The 18,345-nt window shown below is 38.4% G+C and overlaps 1 protein-coding gene across 1 annotated transcript in view; it reads left to right on the forward strand.

The window, feature by feature from the left end:
* BAZ1B (bromodomain adjacent to zinc finger domain 1B) overlaps positions 1 to 18,345 on the forward strand; it is a 64,522-nt gene that overhangs the window by 30,837 nt on the left and 15,340 nt on the right. Inside the window, exons 7-12 of the mRNA XM_060125256.1 lie at positions 4,435 to 6,136; positions 9,993 to 10,131; positions 10,630 to 10,763; positions 12,833 to 12,938; positions 13,886 to 13,984; positions 16,324 to 16,501. Coding sequence (XP_059981239.1) covers positions 4,435 to 6,136; positions 9,993 to 10,131; positions 10,630 to 10,763; positions 12,833 to 12,938; positions 13,886 to 13,984; positions 16,324 to 16,501 — 2,358 coding nt within the window. The remainder of the gene's footprint in view (positions 1 to 4,434; positions 6,137 to 9,992; positions 10,132 to 10,629; positions 10,764 to 12,832; positions 12,939 to 13,885; positions 13,985 to 16,323; positions 16,502 to 18,345) is intronic.

The raw sequence follows: 18,345 nt of genomic DNA on the forward strand, positions 1-18,345 counted from the left end.
CATTTTAAAAGATGTTTCTTATCTCTCCTAATAACTGATGTTTCAAGTAAGTGTTTATGGTCTTAAGATTTTTCTTTGATTAAATTTTGGTGCTTGAAGTTTGTTTATGAATTAGACACTAGAGCAACAGTACTTTTTCCCAAAAATTTATTTATTTATTTATTTATTTATTTATTTTGGCTGTGTCGGGTCTTAGTTGCAGCATCTTTGTTGAGGCATACGGGATCTTCTGTTGCGGCACGGGCTCTTCGTTGTGTGTGGGCTTCTCTCTAGTCGTGGCGTGCAGGTTTTTTCTCTTCTCTAGTTGTGGTGCATGGGTTCCAGAGTGCGTGGGCTCTATTTGAGGCACGCAAGCTCAGTAGTTGAGGCACACGAGCTTAGTTGCCCCATGGCATGTGGGATCTTAGTTCCCTGATCAGGGATCGAACTCGCATTTCCTGCACTGTAAGGTGGATTCTTTACCACTGGACCACCAGGGAAGTGCCATAGAGCAGTAGTACTTTTAAAAATAAATTACATTAATTTCAAAGCACTTAAAAATATTGTATAGTAACACATTTCACAGATTTGCTGATAAAGGCATCTAGAGATTGAGACAAGCACACTATATGAATGTTGCCTTAAAACTCCTAACATCGTTCCTGGGGTGAATGAGAAGAGTGGAATAGAATCAGAATGTAGATTGCCAAAGTTTTCTAGTTTAGGGTTCTGACTGCTTACTAGTAAGTTAAGTTTAGCATCTGAATGAGCTGCTATAAATATTAAGTTTCTTCATTTTTATCTTATTAGATTTCCTTATTTGTGGTGGTGGTTCGTTCCAGGTGACAGGGAACAAGTATGGAACTGTATACACTATTTTTCTTTTTTTTTTTTTTACACTATTTTTCTTATAGCCTCTCGTGTTGCTAATACATACATAAATATTTTTCCCTGTTTAGCAGTTAAGAAGGGCCTTTTCCAGAAAACTATAATACTGCTAATCCAGATGCCCATTCTTTTCTCCTTCTCTATGCACTACTCTGGTAGATTACTTATGCTGAATGGGGGACAGGGGAGACCCTTAGCACATAAGTGGTTTTATACTTTTTCAGATTCCCCCTGAGTCCAGCCATGCCGGCTCCCATTGGCTGTGACTGCCCAGCATGCCCTATGCTGAGATGATCCAGTTACTGAAGGACTGCTCACGCGGGGAGCCGGCCTTTTGGGAGGGGGTTGGGTGAGTTAATTTCTTTCATTTTTAAGAAAAAAAATTAATGTGGTGTGGCTTGGCAAAAAAACACACCTTATAGATAAAAATGGGCTGCTGGACCATCTCATGGCTAAGCCATCCCAGCTCTTTCTTGCATTATTTCTGCATAATAGAGTGCTTCTAAGTAGAAGAAATTTATGCTAAATTTGAGTGACTTTTTAAATAGAAAGAAATGTAATCAGTAAATTAAGAAGTGGCCCAATTATAATAGACCCTATTAGATATTTATTTAAAATGGTAAAAATGAAACATAGTCTCACACTAAACTCCTTTTTAGTGATAAATTTTATTTTAGAATGACTTTAGAGATAATCTCTTATCCTGCTCACTAGAAAAAGTATCAATCCATTATGTTTGTACTCTGAAGATTTTCCAAGGCTAGCTGAAGTGGATGATTAACTTTTGGAAGGCACATATTTGTCCTTAATTCCTGCCAGGGTAGTTTTGGGTCTTATTCGTGATTTGTAGGGTGGTCTCTGAAATATTGTCCTCTCTGGAGTTTTGGTAATATTACTGCCAGCAAGAAGAATGGAATCATACATAAGTTATCTTTGCTTATTCTTTTTAACATTTTAAAATATAGTTCTGGGGAACTAGAACTGAGAAATTCTTGCCTCTGGAGAAAGTGTCCCCTGAGTCACAGATAATGTTTATGTTCTATAAACTATGAAACCTCTTTGTCAGCCCATACTGAGGATGATAATTGAGGAACAAAACATCCCGTTTTGGTCAGGGAACAAAAACAGCCAGCTGGAGGAACAGTAACCTGCAATTGCCTGTAGTTCTTAAAAGGCAGATTGGCCTTTAAAGTTAGAGAACTTAGCCAGAAGAAGGATTTGTTAAGTATAGCCACTCATTCATTGCAGACCATATTTCTACCTCTTGTGCTGCTTAGGTTCTATGAGCTTGTTTCTCTGATGATTATATCCTTAATGTTTAAAGCTTATTTGGCATTGTAGTACAACTTATTAAATTTTATTGTACCTGTTTTGTTTACTTCAACAGGAGCATAGGTGTTGTTCTGTAGCATCTCTGAGATTTATTTCACCATAGCTGTTTCTCTGTTGCCTTTTTAAAGGGGTCCTAATTTCATATTCGATAGTCTTCAGCTGTTTCCTGGCCTGTAGTCTCATCTCACACTAGCCTGTCTTATCCACTGCCTCCAGACTGCTTCTTAGCAAGTTAGTCCTTTCCACTCAGAAACTTAAACTCAGCAGTCTCTGAGTGCCTTTTATGTGCTTAGCTGCTTTTGGTAATAGAAGTCAAGTATTCTAGGGGTTATCTAGTCTTTCTCCTAATCACTTGAAACAAAAAAAATTTTTTTTGAATTGGCTATACTTTTTCATTGCTTGGCTATTATTTCATGTAGTATGTGTTTTAACTGCCAGGCTTTTTTTCTTTGTAATTATATTTTAAAACATCAAAATCAACAGTGTTTTTGGTTTTGTTTCAATGCACATTTAAACAGAAACAATGGCAGGTTGACTGGGTTCTAACCTGTTAACTAATTCTGTATAATGGGGATAAGGTGGAGATTTTAGGAGATAGGAAAAGATGTATATCCAGGAGAGTGAGAAGGTAAATGGACTAAGGGAATATATTGTGATTACTGAGTGGCATTCAGGATCCATCTGAGGTACCTGATCATGAATTTAAAATAAGTCCACACACTGTCATTGTGTCTTTTATTCTAGTCATGTTCAAGCTTAACAAGTGCAGGCTAGGAGTAACTTGATATAATAGAGCAAGAGAGACAAGGGAACTGTAGGTTTATGCAAGATTGATTGGAATGACTGTCTGTGGAACTTAACCTGAGTTAAGAAGGACAAAGAAGTGAGATTGGTGAAAACGTGATAGAATTAACTGATTTAAGGGTCCTGCTGGGATTGAAGGATTGCAGAGTTGGGGTACTAAAGGGAGTGGATTTGAAAGATGTGAGGGGATGATCAAGAGAGAATTGTGTGTTTGAGAACTTATGGGGCTTGTAGGTTTTTTTTAAATAAATTTATTTATTATTTGTTTGTTTATTTTTGGCTGTGTTGGGTCTTCATTGCTGCTCACAGGCTTTCTCTAGTTGCGCCGAACGGGGGCTACTCTTCATTGCAGTGTGCAGGCTTCTTATTGCAGTGGCTTCTCTTGTTGTGGAACGCGGGCTCTAGGTGTGCGGGTTTCAATAATTGTGGCGCATGGGCTCAGTAGTTGTGGCTCGCAGGCTCTAGAGCCCAGGCTCACTAGTTGTGACGCACAGGCTTAGTTGCTTTGCGGCATGTGGGATCTTCCCGGACCAGGGTTCGCACCCATGTCCCCTGCATTGGCAGGCGGATTCTTAACCACTGCGCCTCCAGGGAAGTCCTATGGGGCTTGTAGTTAATAATGTATTCGTGGGAAAGAGTTCTTGAGGTGTGGGGCGAAGACAGAGAGGAGGTTAAGGAGCCAGGATCAGGAGGGCTCCTTATTTGTGAGCAGTGTTTTGTTGTCGTTAGTATACTTACTGATACTCTTAATAAGAAAATATGTTTCTGAATTTAAACAAAAATACTTAAATGGTGTACTTTCTACCATTCTAAACATAGAATACCCCTAGTTGTACTAAAGGTTTAAAGGACAAAAATACAATCCTGTCTCAAGAGCAATAATTTTAAAATTCCTCAGATGTTGACATTATCTAGATCAAGTATCCTTAGTCTGGGACCCATGGACTCTGAAATTGTATGCATGATTTTTATATGTTTCTGGGGAAAGAGTTCATAGATTTCATTAAGGTATTTAAGAACTGCTAATCTATATATAAGAAGAAAACTAGTTATATAGCAAAAAATGCCTAATATTGGAGTATAGATGTTTTTTTTTGCCACATCGCACGACATGCTGGATCTTAGTTCCCCGACCAGGGATTGAACCCATGCCCCCTGCAGTAGAAGCATGGAGTTGTAACCACTGGACCGCCAGGGAAGTCCCGGAGTATAGATTTTTAAGTCTGAGTATCAAGAGAATTTTGTGTTGATATGGCTAAAACATTAGCTAACATTCATGGCTTTGTTTTTTTCAGGGACAGAGTGTCTATGAAGAGAAATGAATATGTAGCTTTACCTGAATAGATGGGGAAGAGGGCCTTTAGGATGCTTAAATATTGCTTCTTTAAATTAGTTTTTAAAACTATTTTTGCTCCTGTTCTTAAATTCTAGTACATGACTCTCAACCCCTCTACTAAGAGGAAGAATACTGGATCTCCAGACAGGAAGCCCTCAAAGAAATCCAAGACAGACAACTCTTCTCTCAGTTCACCACTAAATCCTAAGTTATGGTGTCATGTACACTTGAAGAAATCCTTGAATGGCTCACCACTCAAAGTGAAGAACTCAAAGAATTCCAAATCTCCAGAAGAGCATCTGGAGGAAGTGATGAAGATGATGTCGCCCAACAAGCTACATGCTAACTTTCACATTCCTAAGAAAGGCCCACCTGGCAAGAAATCAGGGAAGCATAGTGACAAACCTTTGAAAGCAAAGGGCAGAAGCAAAGGCATTCTGAATGGACAGAAATCCACAGGGAATTCCAAATCTCCAAAAAAGGGCTTGAAGACTCCTAAAACCAAAATGAAGCAGATGACTTTGTTGGACATGGCCAAAGGCACTCAGAAGGTGACACGAGCCCCGAGGAATTCTGGGGGCACACCTAGGTCCTCTAGTAAACCTCATAAACATCTGCCTCCTGCTGCCCTCCACCTTATCGCCTACTACAAAGAAAACAAAGACAGGGAGGACAAGAAGAGTGCCCTGTCCTGTGTTATCTCCAAAACAGCTCGTCTCCTCTCTAGTGAAGATAGAGCTCGTCTCCCAGAAGAATTGCGAAGTATTGTTCAAAAACGCTTTGAGCTTCTAGAGCACAAAAAGAGATGGGCTTCTATGTCTGAAGAGCAGCGCAAAGAATATTTGAAAAAGAAACGAGAGGAGCTGAAAGAAAAGTTGAAGGAGAAAGCCAAGGAACGGAGAGAGAAAGAAATGCTCGAGAAACTAGAGAAACAGAAGCGGTACGAGGACCAAGAGTTAACTGGCAAAAACCTTCCAACATTTAAATTGGTGGATACCCCTGAAGGGCTGCCCAATACACTCTTTGGGGATGTGGCCATGGTGGTGGAGTTCTTGAGCTGTTATTCTGGGTTACTCTTACCAGATGCTCAGTATCCTATTACTGCTGTGTCCCTTATGGAAGCCTTGAGTGCAGAAAAGGGTGGCTTTTTATACCTGAATAGAGTGTTGGTCATCCTCTTACAGACCTTGTTACAAGATGAAATAGCAGAAGACTATGGTGAATTGGGAATGAAGCTGTCAGAAATCCCTCTGACTCTGCATTCTGTTTCAGAGCTGGTTCGGCTCTGCTTGCGCAAATCTGACATTCAGGAAGAAAGTGAGGGCTCAGACACAGATGACAACAAAGATTCAGCACCATTTGAAGACAATGAGGTACAAGATGAGTTCCTAGAAAAGCTGGAGACCTCTGAATTTTTTGAGCTAACATCAGAGGAGAAACTGCAGATCTTGACAGCACTCTGCCACCGGATTCTCATGACATACTCAGTGCAGGACCACATGGAAACCAGGCAGCAGATGTCTGCAGAGTTATGGAAGGAACGGCTTGCTGTATTGAAGGAAGAAAATGATAAGAAGAGAGCAGAGAAACAGAAACGGAAAGAAATGGAAGCCAGAAATAAAGAAAATGGAAAAGAGGAGAATGGGTTAGGCAAAGCTGATAGGAAAAAAGAAGTCGTGAAGTTTGAGCCCCAGGTAGATATGGAAGCTGAAGACATGATCAGTGCCGTGAAGAGCAGACGGCTGCTTGCCATTCAGGCTAAGAAGGAGCGGGAAATTCAGGAGAGAGAAATGAAAGGTAAAATCTTGTGTTGAGAGAAAAGGGGAAGCCCTTTAGGAGATAGTAGAAGAAAGGAAATTACTGAGGTAATGGTAGCGTCTTCGTTTGTCACAACTATTTAGTTATTTCTGTGTGTAATAACCCGACCCTTCTAGGTATGTTAGATTCTAGCAGGAGTGTTCAGCCTGGCATTCTGCAGTTAATGATAGTTTGACTTGGATTAGTGTGATGTTGGCATCTTTTCTGGCTTAGTAAAGGACCAAATCCACAAACAGACATAGTGGAAATAACATATGACCTGGGAATGGACTGACTTGGGTACCTGCGACTTAGCTATAGTTCTTTGAGCAAGTTGCTTATCCACGCCGCAGTTTCCTCATATGCTTAAGATTGTCATAACAAATGAATGACAAGGTATTTGAAGCCCTCAGCACAGTTGCCAACTCAGATATTAATCTTTCCCTTATTAAGATGTAAGGAAGTAAAAATTTGGGGCTTTCATAGCACCATTAAGTCTGAACTTTTTAAAAAACAGCTTTATTAAGAAATAATTCACATACTATATTATTCATCCACGTTTATTGTACAGTTCATTGTTTTTTAATATATTCACAGATATGTGCAGCCTTTATCATGGTCAATTTTAGAACATTTTCATCACCTCAAAAAGAAACCCCATGCTCTTTAGCTATACCCATCCTCCCCAGCCCTAAGCAATCACCGTCCACTGCTGTATCTCTGTATTTGCCTATTCTGATACATCATATCAGTGGAGCTGTATAATAAGTATGTAGTCTCTTGTGACTGGCTTCTTTCACTTACCATGTTTTCAAGGTTCAGGCTGTAGCATGTCTCAGTACTTAATTCCTTTTTATGGCTGAATATTATTCCATTGTTTGGATATGTCACATTTTGTTTTTATCCATTTATCAGTTGATGAACGTTTGGTTTGGTTTAATCATTTTTGGCTATTATGAATAATGCTGCTACAAGCATTGGTGTACAAGTTTTTGTGTGGACGTATGTTTTCATTTCTCATGGGTATATATACCTAGGGATGGATCTGCTGGATCATATGGTAACTATGTTTAACTGAGGAAGTCCTAGACTGTTTTTCAAAGTGGCTGCACAATTTTACATTCCTACCAGTAGTAAATGAGGGTTGTAATTTCTCCACTTGTCTGCATCTTTGCCAAAGCTTGTTATTCTATGATTCTGATTGTAGCCATTCTAGTGATTGTGAATTGGTATCTCATTGTGGTTTTGATACGCATTTCCTTGATGACTAATGATGTCATCTTCTCTTGTGCCTATTTGTCTTTTGTATATCTTCTTCGGAGGATATTAATTCAGATCTTTTGCCCATTTTCAAATTGGGTTATTTGTCTTTTTTTTTTTTTTTTTTTTTTTTTTTGTGGTACACGGGCCTCTCACTGTTGTGGCCTCTCCCGTTGCGGAGCACAGGCTCCAGACGCGCAGGCCCAGCGGCCATGGCTCACGGGCCCAGCCGCTCCGCGGCATGTGGGATCTTCCCGGACTGGGGCACGAGCCCACGTCCCCTGCATTGGCAGGCAGATTCTTAACCACTGCGCCACCAGGGAAGCCCCTTTCTTTTTATTATTGAATTACAAGGGGTCTTTATATATTCTAGATACAAATCCCTTAAGATACATGATCCAAAAACATTTTCGCCCATTTTGTGTGTTTGTTGTCTTTTTACTTTTTCTTTTTTTTTGCGGTACGCGGGCCTCTCACTGTTGTGGCCTCTCCCGTTGTGAAGCACAGGCTACGGATGCGCAGGCTCAGCGGCCATGGCTCATGGGTCTAGCCGCTCTGCGGCATGTGGGATCTTCCTAGACCGGGGCACAAACCCGTGTCCCCTGCATTGGCAGGCGGACTCTCAACCACTGTGCTGCCAGGGAAGCCCCTTTTTACTTTCTTGATGGTGTCCATTGAAGCACAAATTTTTAAAATTTTGATGACATCCAATTTATTATTATTTTTTCTTTGGTTGGTTGTGGTTTTGGTGTCAAATCCAAGAATCTGCTGCCAAATCCAAGGTCATGAAAATTTACTCCTGTGTATTCTTCTAAAAGTCTTAAGAGTTTTAGCTCTTACATTTAGGTCTTTGATTCATTTTGAGTTAATTTGACTATAGACACATCAACTTATTTCTGGCTATGTGTGTCTTTACACCAATACCACAGTGTCTTGAATAGAATTGAGAAGCCAGAAATAAGTTGATTATTGATATAGAGAAACAAGAAACAGAATATTATAAATATATAATATAATTATACATATATTTAAATTTTATTTATTTATTTGGCTGCGTCGGGTCTTAGTTGTGGTACGTGGGATCTTCATTGTGTCGCTCTGGCTTCTCTAGTAGTGGCACTCGGGCTTCTCTCTAATTGTGGCACATGGGCTCTAGAGCACATGGGCTCAGTAGTTGCGGCACGCCGGCCTAGTCGCCCTGTGGCATGTGGAATCTTAGTTCCCCAACCAGGGATTGAACCTACGTCTCCTGCATTGGAAGGTGAATTCTTAACCACTGGACCACCAGGGAAGTCCCTGTAATGTAATTATAAAATATGTAATAAATATCAATACTTTGCCAAGGATAGTATTTGAATTAGAGTTCAGGTCTTTTGATGTCTAGCTCAGTGCTGTAACCTCTGGAACTAAATTTGGTCTTTTTTTTTTGATGACTTTCCCTAGATTTTTTTTTGTTTGTTTGTACCTGCAAGAGAAGGAGCTTTTCCTTTATTGTGATTTGGCCATTACTCTTTTTGTCATTGACCTTTGTACTGATTTCTACTGTAATCACTGTTTCAAACGTACAACTCTATTCAGGCTAGAAAACCATTTATTAAAAGTAACCAATACCATACCGTTCTGTTTTGGTTTTTGTCCGCACTGTGCAGCTTGCGAGATCGTAGTTACTTGACCAGGGATTGAACCTGGGCCCAGAGCAGTGAAAGCACTGAGTCCTAACCACTGAACTGTCAGGGAATTCCCCCATATTGGTTTTAAATAGATGAAATTTGACTTAAATTTTTAAGTAACATCTGTAGACTGATGCATTTTCCAGATTCTCGCTACATTGTGGATGTTGTCATCAATAGAGTACCAGCAGTAAAATTGCTGGCATTGTAAATAGCAGTGCCCTTTACTTACAGTATCAAAATTTGTGACAGTTGTGGAAAAACTTAAAAGGAAAGATTCCTGGGTGTCTTTCATTATTGAGGGAAATTTCTATCTGGGTAGAATAAACTTATTAAATGAATGATCAGAAATAAATTGACTAAAACTTTTTTTTCATCATTAACAGTAGCAACTTGCTGAATAACTCAAAGAATAGTATTAAAGAAGCAATAATTACTATTATCTGCTGATGCTTCTGTGCCCTTGCTTTCTCACTCCTTTTTCTAAATTCCTCAGGACTGAAATATGTCTTATTTTGAAATAGCTATTTTGGTTTTAGTCATCCTGATCATTTTGAGGATCCTGTGGCTGGTCCTGTCAGAAAATGTTTCAGTTAATTCCGTTTAAGGACTATTTTAACTTTACATTTAAAATTAATTATCAATAAAATAAAATTAATTTATTATAAGACTAATAAGTTAAATTTTGGAGAGAAAAGATTTTGCACTGAGTTGATGGCTGAGACATCACCAAAATTCAAAGAACATAGAAGGATCAGATAGAAATTGCTGCCTTACACATTATTTCTTATAACAGTTTAGAATTAGGAGAAGGAAACAAAGATTTCTACTTAATACCAGGCACGTTTCACTCCATATCTTATTTAAATTTGTAAGAGTAAAATTTACTAGGAAAAAACTTAATTGATTCATTTTATCTTTAACAGTGAAACTAGAACGTGAAGCTGAAGAAGAACGAATACGAAAGCACAAAGCAGCTGCTGAGAAGGCTTTCCAGGAAGGAATTGCCAAAGCAAAACTAGTCATGCGTAGGACTCCAATTGGTACAGATCGAAACCATAATAGGTGAGTTATTAAACTTAATTTTTATCATCTTTTAGGGCTGCTATATTGTTGCTAGTTTGTACTAAGACTAGACAAGCTTCCCTGTTCGTGGATATTGGAAACAGAATTGCTCATCACACATTTATTTGAATATTTACTGTGCCAAATGCTAGGGTTATGAAGTTAAAGACATGACCCTGTCCTCAAAGATACCACAGATATGAAGCTTAAATTATGGTGATAGGAGAAATGTAATCCTAATAGAAGTCTTTAAAAATGGTAAGATATTTTAAATGCATACATTGTGTGGAACCTAAAGTAGTGAAATATTAGAAGTTATAAAAATTACAGATAATAAATGAATCTCAAATTCCCAAAATTTTAGTATTCTGTGCTTTACTTTAGGATTTGTATCTGCTGAACGTTCAGTGATATTCTGTAATCATCTTCCTCAACAATGAAGTCATCCTGTGCTCATGATCTTTCACTAACACATTAATATGTGGTTGTGATTTGTAGATACTGGCTCTTCTCAGATGAAGTTCCAGGTTTGTTCATTGAGAAAGGCTGGGTACATGACAGCATTGACTACCGATTCAGCCATCACCGAAAAGACCATGCAGACTCTCCTGATGAGGATTACTGTCCCCGTAGTATGTATATCTATTAGTTAGTTTACCCTGCTCAAGTAGGGTCAATATTAAGACTGTCTTTCCTCTGTCACTTTTTTTTACTTTCTAAATTTCTTTATTGCCTTCTTAGGTAGATTTATTTGAGTGAAGTGGGAAGATGTGAAATGCATAGCAGAAGGAAGGAAACTTAACATTTGATTATCGACTTTGTTCCAGGCATAGCATGAAAAGATAAAGAACTTGAATATTAGGATATTTGGGTATTAGATTTATACAAGTAGTTTTCAAACTTTGTTCCTTTGAAGTCTCTTTGTAGGTACTTCAAGGGCTGGAATTGAGGTAAGGGGCCAAGAAGGTGGTTATGTGTCTTTTTCCTCCACTTTAAAAATTCATTTATTTAATATTTATGGAGCATCTCTTATTTGCCAACCAGTTTTTCATGTGCTGTGATACAAGATGGCAAACAAGACATAAAAGGTCCTGAATGTCAATTAACTAAAATTCTAGTGAGGAGAGACACAGCAAATATATAACTAGAAATAAGTGACTGAGAAGGGTCATAAGGGGCACTGATAATGTTCTTCTTCTTGACTTGGGTTCTGGTTACATGAGTATGTTCAGTTTGTAAAATAGAAAAGTGCACTTTTCTAAATATAGATATTTGTGTGTATATAGTCTTTCTTGACCTATACATAGATGTGCGTGTGTGTATGTGAGTTGTGTGTGAGTGTGTGTGTGTGTATATATTTTTTTCCCCCCAAGAAAAAATTAAAAGAAAAAATTTTCATTTAAAAATACCAGATGGTTAGGTTAGATCAAGTTTTCTCAGCCTCACTGTTGTTGACATTTTGGGCCAGATAATTCTTTGTAGTGGGGGGTTGTCCTACATGTTGTAAGTTATTTAGCATCCCTGGCCTCTACCCACTGGATGCCATTAGTGATAACCAGATGTCACCAGATATTGCCAAATGTTCCCTAGGAGGCAGCATGGCTTTCTGTTGCGAACCATTGCGTTAGATGATACATAAGCTTCCTTCCAGCTGTACTTTATATAACCTAATGAAAATTGCTTCTCAAAAAGTAGTTTTCTTTCATTTTAGAGAAACTCATAACCCAAACTTTTAAACTCACAGAATCATTAAATAAGGAAATTAGTATATAGCCCAAAACTTCCAATTTAAGGCATTTTCTTGTTGAATTATGTTATTTGTTAGATTGTAGTACTTAGTAGAAAAGTCTAGTTTTGATAGACTTTGTAAATAACCAGGTGAGGGCAGTAAATACGAAGTTAGGATCTTCAGACTTGAGAGAGATTCCAGTGGGATGAAGGACTGTGATTTTATGTGTCTCAAAAGCTTAATGGCTATTTTCAGAAATCAGGTCCACACAGTTACAGCTCTCAGGAGAAGACTGGCATCTACATCCCTTCACTTCTAGAGCATCCTGGTGGATGTTGTTCCTTCATGTTTTCTAGTTCCAGCATGGCAGAGTTTCTTCAGAATTACCTGCCTGAAAAGACTAAACAAGGTTATGTGTTAGTATTGCAGGGAAGGTGCTGCAGGTTAAAGGGGAGAGAAGGGGAGTAGGGGAGAGAACCAATTGTAGAATTAGGTAAGGCCTCAAATACAGGCTTAAGATCTATCTATAGTAATGTCATATATTAGTATACAGGAGATGGTTTACAAAAAAGCTAATCATATTTGACATTTGAAGCCTCCAGGGGTAAGTTTGTAGTAGTTTATATATTTCAGTTGTGTCTGCTTCACCACAGATGCCTTTGTGCTAAGCATCACGTACAAGGAACAGATTATTTATTTGCTCTGAGACATTTAGTCATCTCTCTCCATTCTATTGCAATAACTTGTAATAGTCTTAAACTTTGCCTGTTCAGCTGTATAGAGAGCAATTGTCTCAGATGATGTGCTGTATGTAAGATGTTTAAGAGAAATTAGCATCTGTTGTGCCTGTGGATATATTTAATAGGCAGCATATGGGTTATTGGTTGTTGAATTTGCACTGTGTACTGCTTAGGTTTGAAACTAGGAATTGAGTATGTACTATATTCAGCCTAATGTATAAATTTTTCTTAGGTAAGAAAGCAAACCTAGGCAAAAATGTAAGCATGAACACACAACATGGACCAGCTACAGAAATTGCTGTAGAGACCACTATACCCAAACAGGGACAGAATCTATGGTAATGTGAGCATTCATCTGGTTGCTCTTTCTTTTTCTTTTTCAATGTTAAGAAAATAATTTATATAGTGAAACCCAGTGAGTTAGTGATTATCTATTAAGAGCATTTTGTGTGATTTTGATTTCTTGGATCTGTAAGCTCGTTGCTTTAAAAGCAGACTTGATTTTTTTATAAGAATATATCTGTTTGCTTTAAGGTTTAGAATTTTATTTTTTCCTTGTAATGTAACTTTGTATGTTATATGATAGATCTTACATAGCATTGGAAATGCCTTTCAGTCTGCTTGGCAATAGAAGTATTTAGAATTTTCATCTTTATTAAAGAAAAGGAATTGTAAATATAGCCATTAATCTTCCTTTGTATCTATCCTGCTTTTAGGCAGGGAGCTAGGTTTTGAGAGGGTCCCTTCTACTTTTGTGATCGCATTAACTGCTTTAGCTGTGATCACCTTTAGTTTAATGACCTTTTGTCTTTTATTTTTTGATATAACTTTACTCTGTGAAAGGGATATGGACAAGTGTGCCTATTTACTTTATAAAATTTGTCTCATATTACTTTTTATTTATTTATATGTTTGTTTGTTTGTTTATTTATTTATTTGGGCCTGCTCTGAGCGGTATGTGGGATCTTATCTTAGTTCCCCGACCAGGGATCGAACCCATGCCCCCTGAAGTGGAAGCCCGGAGCCTTAACCACTGGACCGCCAGGGAAGTCCCCTCATATTAAGTTTTAGTAGGAAACAGTGGCTCCAGTGTCCTAAGATAAAGTTAACATTAGGTCTCATGGAAACAATAAATTGTTCTACTTCTGAGCAAGGTTGGAATTCTGCTTTCCCAACTCCCACCACCAATCCTAGATCCCTTTCTTAATGTTTGATTCTTCCCTTTTTTTTCAGAGTTAACAGGGGGTTTTTTTGGTTTTTTGTTTTTGTTTTTTTGCCCCTACAGGTTTTTATGTGATAGTCAAAAGGAACTGGATGAGTTGCTAAACTGCCTTCACCCTCAGGGAATAAGAGAAAGTCAGCTTAAAGAGAGACTAGAGAAGAGGTAAGGGTTTTCATCTCGCTCCTCATATCTCCTCTTCAGCATTAGATATTATACATACCTGAGGGGTTTTTTGTTGTTGTTGTTTATCCATAAAAGCTTAAGTAAAAATTTTAAAAGTCTGTGACTCTTTTATGTTCTTGTTGTTCGGTATTTTCTTTTAAAATATTTATTTATTTTGGCTGCGCGGGGTCTTAGTTGCTGCACGTGGGATCTTCGCTGTGGCTTGTTTAGTTGTGGTATGCAGGATCTTTAGTTGTGTCATGCAGGCTTCTTAGAACTAAGTGGCATGCGTGTAGGATCTAGTTCCCCGACCAGGGATCGAACCTGGACCCCCTGCATTGGGAGCATGGAGTCTTACCCACTGGACCACCAGGGAAGTCCCGTTGTTTGATATTTTCTGGACACCTCATGCTTGTTTGGAAAAGTATGCTTTTAAACGATGTATATACAAGATAGCAGGACTAATCATTGACTAACACGCCATACACCAGACTGAGAGCCTGATTGTAGTTAGGCAGCCTTGTAAGTGCAGTTCCACATTGGTTGGTATTCAGAAGTATTCTGTCGGTATCCAAAGTAGCACCAAAAATGAAAACAACCTAAATATTCATCAACTGATGAATGGATAAACAAAATGTGGTATATCCATAAATTCAGCCATAAAAAGGAACAAAGTAATGAAATATCCTAGAAAGTGGGCAAACATTTTTCTGAGTCAAAGAAGCCAGACATAGAAAGGCCACATATTGTGTGATTTCATTTATATGAGACATCCACAATAGGCAAATTTTTTTTTTTTTTTTGGCCGTACGCAGGCCTCTCACTGTTGTGGCGTCTCCCGTTGCGGAGCACAGGCTCTGGACGCGCAGGCCCAGCGGCCATGGCCCACGGGCCCAGCCGCTCCGCGGCATGTGGGATCTTCCCGGACCGGGGCACGAACCCGCGTCTCCCGCATTGGCAGGCAGACCCTCAACCACTGTGCCACCAGGGAAGCCCCACAATAGGCAAATTTATAGTCAGAAAATAGATTAGTGGTTGCCAGGGGATGAGGGACGGGGAGAATTGAGAGTGACTGCTAACCCTTATGGGATTTCTTTATGGAGTGATGAAAATGTTTTGGAATTAGGTAGTTTTGATGCTTCTAAAATGTGAAAACCACTGAAAGTATAGGCTTTAAAATGGTGAGTTTAATGTTATGTGAATTATATCTCCAAGAGAAACCACACACAAAAAAACCTGCCTACAAAATTAGCATCAATATCAGTGCCGTCTAGATTTGCTAGTGTCCCTCCTGTTCTAGCAGTTGTTTCTATCAAAACTGGGATAGGTTTTGCCTTAAGACCACCTTTAATATCTGCATGCTTTCATGCTGGAATTTAGGTTTAATTGAGGAGAGAAGGAAAATACTGTTCAGTACATACTCTGCAATTTTGAGACACTTTTGAGAGTGATAATGGGTACATCATTGGTTTTGGTCCACTGCTTAATGTATAAATGAATTAAAATTGTATTCAGAATCGTCCTGTCTTGATAACACTTAGATCAAAGAAGAAAATAAAGGGAAAATTATGTGGTAGAAGGCAGTGAAAGCAGAATCCTTTATAAGAACACCAGTGAGACACAATGTATAGTCAGAGGAAAATAATATTAAAACTCCTTATTATTAAGCATGAAAAGGGAACTTAGTACTCGACTTCGATGACCTTGAACATTAGTTTTTGGTGTAAGAAGCCAACAGTGAAGCTTATGGCGAATCCAGGGTAGAGAGTCTTATTAGAGTCTTTATTACTGTGACCTCAGAAGGTTAATCTTCAGTGTGAAAGTGAACTCTGAAGGTCCTTGTGTAGGTTTTCAGCTCAAATTCATGTTTCTTCTGTGTTGTGAAGAATCCAGGCAGACGATTTAAAGTTTGTCTCCGGTTGGTAGCAATTTCTGGCAACTAACATAAGCAGATGCACACTCTCCTTGGAGGAGCATAACTTCAAACCAGGCCTCAAAGAATTTCCACAGATAAAATATCAAGAAACTCTTGGTAAAAAAAAACAATAAACACCCCAAAAAAACCACACAAACCAGTTACCATGAATGAGAGCTAGGTAAAGAAACATACTTCAGATACTGGAATTACCATATACAGAACAAAATGTGTGTTTTTTAAATGAATCAAGAATAAGAGAAATTTGAAATTTTGTGTGAGAAACATGAGACTATTAAACGAGAGATGAAAAGGATCTAAATAAGTCATCTAGAAATAAAACATGTCATTCAAGTAATTGAAATTAATAGACCATTTTTTAAAGTTCCTTTATTCCTCCTCCCCTTTGCCTCAACTTTTCTAGGTACCAGGACATTATTCATTCTATTCATCTGGCCCGGAAGCCAAATTTGGGTCTAAAATCCTGTGATGGCAACCAGGAGCTTTTAAACTTCCTTCGTAGTGATCTCATTGAAGTTGCAACAAGGTTACAAAAGGGAGGACTTGGTTATGTGGAAGAAACATCAGAATTTGAAGCTCGGGTAAGAATATAAGGAAAACACCCTTTGAAATGTTACTCATGGAAACTCAATTTGGAATTGTTCCCTGATATTGTTCTTGACTTTCCTAGATGACCCTGGGAATCATATTTGCATTTGTCTTGAAAGACACATGTGGAACCCTAAATTCTCTATGTACATATGATACTTTTCCTTTGTTATATTCTGCTGGTATCCAGGAAAATCTAGTATTTGGCTCAGAACCTTTGTTCAAAAAGAGCTTTTCTATTATGTTGAATGAAAACTAGTCCTGGAGTCTTACTCATATAACATTATTTAACCTATCCATTCCCATGTACCTATCCATTCTCATGTGATGCCTGTGCTGTAAGGTATGAAACATTTGTGTATCTTGCTTTTGTTCATTCTCTATACTTGATCAGCTTAGTTATACTTGTGTTCAGCAGCACTCATGCTGTTAAACAGGTACATTTCAGTGAAGGCACTTTAGTAGTCTTATCGCTTACTGTTCAGAAGGACCCTTAAGTGTTATAGGTGAAACAGTTCAAGAGACCCTGTGTTCCACATTAGATTTTAGGTAACAAAGCTGGAGAAAAGATTGGAGAACACTGTCCATGAGTTATCACTGTAAAAATTTTTTTGTTAATTTTAAATAATAAAGTCCACGTAACTCCAAACATTAATATTTGTGAGTCTTTTCAAATTGTTCATTTGCATTATAACAGTGTGTTAATAGTTGTGTGATTTTTATGAGCAGTTGAACCTCCCACTGCCCTCCAATTTTCCCTCATTTTATAAATACTTTCCATTTCTTTTAATCTTTAATGTCACTTTGGGGTACATAATAACACATGGAGTTGATATCGTAAATCTTTTACTGCCAGACTTTTGTATTTCTATTTCTTTGCTATTAGAATTAACAAATTATATATGCATCTTATATATGTAACTTTTTTTCATTAGTCTGGTTATGAATTCTTGGTACATTACCTGGGAAAAAGGTTTAAACATCTTTATTGTTCTTAAAGATTTTTTTTTAGGAATTACTCAACCAAAAGAATTTCACCTGTTTCAAATATTACAGTTACTTTTTTGTTTATTTAGCAAATATCTATCAATAACCTACTTTGTGCCAAACCCGGGCCCACACCTTGCTAACGTTGGATTATCATCATTCTTTGTTTCTCTTTGTAGTTATAAAATGGTGGGGGGGTTTTTTGTTTTTGTTTTTGTTTGCGGTACGCGGGCCTCTCACTGTTGCGGCCCCTCCCGTTGCGGAGCACAGGCTCCGGACGTGCAGGCTCAGCGGCCATGGCTCACGGGCCCAGCTGCTCCGCAATATGTGGGATCCTCCCAGACCGGGGCACAAACCCGCGTCCCCTTCATCGGCAGGCGGACTCTCAACCACTGCACCGCCAGGGAAGCCCCTAAAATGGTATTTTTTTAATTGGCATGTGTTGTGTGGCTGAGAAGGTAGTTTCAGTCCTTAAGAGCATGATTTGGATCAAAGTGATTTAGTTTATGCTTCCTCATCCATAAAATAAATGTGAGGCTTAGATGAGATCAAGTATGTAAAATGTATTATCTGGCTTATAGGTTGTAAGCTGTTAGGTTGGTAAATTTTTACTTTCCTTCTCAGTTTTTCTTTGCCTTGAGACTGTCATTTGCACGTAGTAGGCACTCAGTCACTGAGTGTATGAATGAGTTCAGTAACTTCCTTTAAGTAGAGCAAGTTTCAGCCTCCCATGGATCCCTTCATCAGGGAAATCCAAGTAGTTGGCTACTTTCAAATGCATAAGCCATCCATTGAACTGAGGAACCCAGTTAAATTAATGTTATGTGACCAATTTGGGTCTAGGTTGATT

This window comes from Lagenorhynchus albirostris, chromosome 15 (assembly GCF_949774975.1).
Source record: "Lagenorhynchus albirostris chromosome 15, mLagAlb1.1, whole genome shotgun sequence".
In the NCBI taxonomy this organism is placed as follows: domain Eukaryota; kingdom Metazoa; phylum Chordata; class Mammalia; order Artiodactyla; family Delphinidae; genus Lagenorhynchus; species Lagenorhynchus albirostris.